The sequence below is a fragment of the Merops nubicus genome, unplaced genomic scaffold (assembly GCF_000691845.1).
Source record: "Merops nubicus isolate BGI_N331 unplaced genomic scaffold, ASM69184v1 scaffold42218, whole genome shotgun sequence".
Classification (NCBI taxonomy): domain Eukaryota; kingdom Metazoa; phylum Chordata; class Aves; order Coraciiformes; family Meropidae; genus Merops; species Merops nubicus.
The window spans coordinates 3,130-8,227 of NW_008627120.1; the positions used below are offsets into that span (position 1 = coordinate 3,130).

General features: G+C 46.0%; 1 protein-coding gene across 1 annotated transcript in view; it reads left to right on the plus strand.

The window, feature by feature from the left end:
* NPHP1 (nephronophthisis 1 (juvenile)) overlaps positions 1-4,653 on the plus strand; it is a 7,290-nt gene extending 2,637 nt beyond the window's left edge. Inside the window, exons 7-11 of the mRNA XM_008946214.1 lie at positions 677-783; positions 1,434-1,562; positions 2,537-2,611; positions 3,353-3,463; positions 4,567-4,653. Of these exons, the coding sequence (XP_008944462.1) occupies positions 677-783; positions 1,434-1,562; positions 2,537-2,611; positions 3,353-3,463; positions 4,567-4,653 (509 nt within the window). The remainder of the gene's footprint in view (positions 1-676; positions 784-1,433; positions 1,563-2,536; positions 2,612-3,352; positions 3,464-4,566) is intronic.
* The last annotated feature ends 445 nt before the right edge of the window (positions 4,654-5,098 follow it).

Consider the following 5,098-nt stretch of genomic DNA (forward strand, 5'->3'; position numbering starts at 1 on the left):
CTCTTCCAGCTCTTGGAGGAAGGTGAGGTTGTCTCCTCACAACTGCAGTGCAGGATGCTCAGGGGGCTGTTCTGAGTGTCTCACCCTGGTTTAGCCTATTAGACTAATATCAGCATTGTTTAATTATAGCTGGGTAATCACAGGATGGTTCTGATTGGAAGAGACCTTCAAGATTTGACCCATCAAATAGTGTATAAAAGGCTCGTCTTCTTCACTTAACTTTTACTTTATCTGGGTGAAATCCTGGCCACACAAAGGCCATGACAAATTTCCTAAAGATTTCAAAAAGTTCCCTCTTTGGAGGACACTTCCTGTTGATGTGGCAGAAAAAGATGATGATGAGTAGGTTTTTTTTTTTAATTTCCCCCTTTTTTCAGAGATCTTTCGGAGTCTCTTCACCAAATACGTTACACAGCTCAGATGTCAGGCTTTTTGTTTAAAACTGTTTCAAATCAGTAGCTCTTTTTATTAAATTACTATGCTGCTGGGATGAAATTCTGCAGAACACAGAAACAGCAGGAGTGCCCTTTTTAAAGGGTGCTTGTAGAAGATTCCTCTGGAGTTTTGTTTGGGCCAGTCAGATATTCAAGCGAACTTGTAGCCACAGCTGAATTTTGGGTGTCATTCATTTTGTGACAATAAAGATCATTAAAAATTTTAATAATTTTAAAAATTATTCTTGTTGTAGGCAATCAGTTCCGAGCCAGTCGTTTCCTGCAGCCTGAACTCACTCCATCACAGCTGGCTTTCAAAGACTTGGTGTGGAACTCAGAAAAAAACACGGTGAGTGCTCCTGGTAAGAAAGCTGTGGTGGTTTTGGGTTGAGGGAGAGGAGGGAGCTCTAGGAGAGAGCTGCTCACAGTGGTTCACATTGGTGGGTGAATACTGCTGGGAAACAGGTGATGGGGTTGGGTACCAGCCCAGGCTCCACAGGGGGTGGATGGGGTCACATCCTACTCCCTAAAAGTAGGGGGAAAAGGCAAAAGACTGTTACAAATTTGCATTGGGTGTTTTTTTAAGATGTTTCATCTTAAGTTTGTGGGTTCCCTCCCTGTCTGGGGGGAAGCAGATTTGTATGGGGGACTAGTGTGAATTTTTAAACCATGATCTGCTAGGCAGGGTGAAATCCCAGATTTACTTTGTGCTCTTTCATTTGGGCTAATGATTACATCTTCATTAGCACTGTTTTTAGAGTACTTCTTTCTCCTCAAGCTTTGATAGGACCTTCTGTCTGTCACACTAAAATATTTGTAGCAATTTCCTTAGGAGAGAGCTAAAGGCTTAGGAGGAAATGTTGCTGCTGTGACTGCCACGACTCCAGCTCCGTGGTTAGAAGAATCCAGTCTAGCGAACTCCTCAGTCAATACACACAAAACGATCCCACGTGCAGAAGAAGCCTGTAGGTGGAGTCCTCCTCCTGTTGTGTGTTTCAGATCTCTCCCAGAGCAGCTCGAGTGTCCCTGGTTGCCACGCTGAGTGGCTGCAGAGCCATCCCCCTCCCAGGGAGCAGCATCCAGGTGCTCAGTAGGCACGTCCGGCTCGCTCTCTTCGACGGCCACCGGGTAAGCGGTTTGGCTACCAAAAACAGTCTGCAGGAGGTGTGGATCCTTCAGGGCCTTTCATGCTCTGGTTCCTCTGGTAGCCAGCTCCTCCAGTCTCACCCAGAGGCACACACCCCCCATCTGCCCCCAGGCTCCTCAAGTGAGCATGGCCTGACCCGTGCCTGGGCTAAGGCTGACGCAGCAGCCCTTGTGCCCTGACCTGCCATCACCAGGCACTTCAGTGACACTTTAGGCCCCCAGTGACTTGTGGCCTGGCCAGCTGCTGGCATCAGGAGGGACACACACACGTGTGGTCAGAATGCAGAGCCTGCTCACCCAGAAAACTCACTGTGACTGGAGTCTGAGGCACAGCAGGCTGCACGGACGGGGCGCGGCTGGACACGTGGGCCTGTTTCACTCTCCACCAAGCACCTTGACCCCTCCCTGCTCCTGCCCTGGGTCTCTCCTGGGACATGCTGCAGTGGGTCACGTGCAGTCCCTGAGGTCCCCTGCACACCCTTCCAGCCTGCAGGGCAATGCAGCCAGCCACTCCTGGTGACTCACCAGGATGGGAGTCACACCCTGTCCCCGGGGCTGGTGGCTGTCCTTGGGCAGCCCTGGGAGTGGCTGGGGTGGGACTGAGTCCCTAATTTTGGTTCCCCCACCTGCCATTGTGCCTCTTGGCTCCTTCAGTTTGGGGAGATGAGCCTTTTTCTGGGCAGAGCTCCCTTCTGTGTTGGGCCTGGGAAGGGCTGGGTCAGGGTCCTGTTTGGATTCCCCTAGCTGCTGTTGATCTTCATGCATGTGTGGCTTCAGAGAAGGCTTCCTCTGTAGTCATTAAACCAAAACCATCTGCTAAAGCTGAAGAGAAAGTGTAATTCCATCTTTGTAGTGTGCAGTGTTGGGTTGATCCAGGAGGATACTGCATTTTCTTCAGGCTGCTTAACTTTCTAGAAAAAACTCTCTTAGCTTTTCTCACCACTGTCACGCTTTAGGTGCTGAGTAACATTCACACAGTGAGAGCTACGTGGCAACCAAAAAACCCTCAAACATGGACCTTTTCACCCAGGGTAGGTATCTCACTCAGGGAGTGACATAGCCAGGAGCTATCTATCTGTTCCTTCTGGCATTGGTGTCAAAACAGAGCTTACTGCAATCAAAACGAGCCTGCAGAAGAGAAAGGACTTGCTGAAGTGCATGAATTCAAACTAAACCAACTGTTTTTAGCAGAAAAACTTTGGCAAAAAGAGTTGGGAAGGAGAAGTAGGGGGAGAGATTGGAGACCAGCCAATGGCACTGGTTCACTTTGGATTAATATTGGGTGCATGCTGCGTGGTGTTCATGGAGAAGGGGAGAAACCAATCCCTTTGCATGGGAGTTTTTGCTTTGTTTTCACAAAGAAAAAGCTTTGTCCCACATTTCAGGTGGTGTGTAGGGCCACACAGGTGTGTTATCACCTGTCCAGGTGTGTTATCACCTGCTCAGGTGTGTTATCATGCTTGAACCCAGCCGTTGCTATGTTCTTGGGGGGAATTAAGGCCTTTTTGATACCTCATGCTCTTTATTAGCTTGTCACCACACTCCCAAAAAGTACCTTGGTAGCAAGCTGTGTTTCATGGCAAGATAATAAGGAAAGCAAGCTTTCAGCTGAAGGGGCTCTACTCATAATTCTTTTTAATCTGCACTGGGATTGGGTCTGAGATCTTACACAGATGAGCGAGGTGTTTGCTGGCCTTTAAAAATCAGAGTGGGGTTTTTCAGTAGGGACATTTACTTTTCCTTTCCTCTTTCCTCCCTGCTGTCTGCATTAGGTGACAGGCCTTCTGCCCAGCTTGCTGGATGGTGACTGCTTTGTGAGGTGCAGCTGCCTGTCCCCAGCCCTGGGGGTGCTGTTTGAGCTGGGCATCACCTACCTCCGCAGCGTAAGTGTGTGTGGGGGCAGCAGCCCCCCCAGGCAGAGCTCTGGGAACCTGCTGCCTGCCCCAGGTTCCAGCACCCCACAGCAAACTCAGCTCCAGGGGGAAACCTAGCTGGACTTAGCCCAGCTTGCTGTAAGGTTGTCCTCCTTTGGGCTTCTGGGAGGGATGAGAGAGATGCAGGGGTCTGTCTCTTAGTTCTAGTTGATATTTAGAGAATAAAACTTTCTGACTAGTGGACATGAATGTACCTTTACTTCACTTACACTGTTAGGCTGCCAAAGATCTCATATAACAGGATCTCTTTGCTCCTGCAGTAGTATTTTCAACTTTGGTAATTTGTTTCAGACTAGTGAAACAAATTTTCCCTCTCCTCTACTGTTCTTTACCTCTCTAAATCTCTTCTAAGCCTCATCTCTAACACTGTTTTCCTGTTTTCATTAAGTGTGGTACCTAGAGAGTGAAATTGCCTGCTTGCCTCAACACTGACTTACTGTTGACAGAACTGGGACTGGATTATTCTTCAACATTTTAAATGTTCCATATCTACTTATCTTTGATACTTAAGCCACGACTCCTCAGAAGTACAGTTTGGAATCTAAAATTTTTAGGGTTTAAATAGTATGGAGACTTGTTTCTAGCTGCAGTGGACACAGATACCTCCTGTCCATGAGGAACAGTACAACTGGAGTGACACAATAGATAGTAATGCACTTAAAAACTACTGTAATAGGAGCTGGATGCAGGTGGGAGTGTAGGAAACGAATATTTGGAGCATACAATGGATTTGGGGTTTTATACCTTCTGTATCTCTGCATTTCATCTTCTTTTTCAGGAGCTTGATATTCATAGGTTGCCTTTAAATGTATATTTCTTGGCTTAATAAATCCTCATCTCTTAAATATGTTCATGGGCCACTGACTTCAGCAAAACTGTGTGTGCTGTCCAGGGAACCATCTTCAAACACCTGCAAATGCAACGTAGTCAGTGCTTGCTTACCACAGATCTGGGGCTTTTCCCCATTTCAATGTGATTATCCTAAATAATTACTTGTGGTTCAGGTAGTCTGGTTTAGGTGCTTAAGTTGTTTTTGTTTCCATTTTTCCTAGTCAACGGGTGAAAGAGGAGAGCTAAGCTGTGGCTGGGCATTTCTGAAGCTTTTTACTTCTGATGGAATGCCTGTTCCTTCCAAGTAAGCTTATTATGTCTCTTTTCTATAAAATCATTGCCTAAATTGAAGTTGGAAATGTCCTTTTTGTTTCTGTCTCTTTTCTACATACCCTTTGCTGGATATCCCTTTCCCATATAAAAATTAGGAGATTTGGTTTCTAAGAGTTGGAAGCAGGTAAGAGTTGTTGTGAATGAATCTCTCACCAGTTACCTGGAGAGGGTGAATAAACTTGTATTTTGTAGCTGATTTATTACTTTATGGGTCCAGCAATCTTAAAGAACAATAAAATATGTTTATTCTACTAGATGTAGGAAAGCTTTCTGTTAATTTACATCAATGACCCACTGTAAAGCAGACTTGCCATAGCTGTTTTTTACCCAATATAGATATATAAATGTATTCCAAGTATATTTGGATTACAGAGGAAAAAAAATACTCATGGGAGACCTCTACTGTTCTATAAGTTTCTA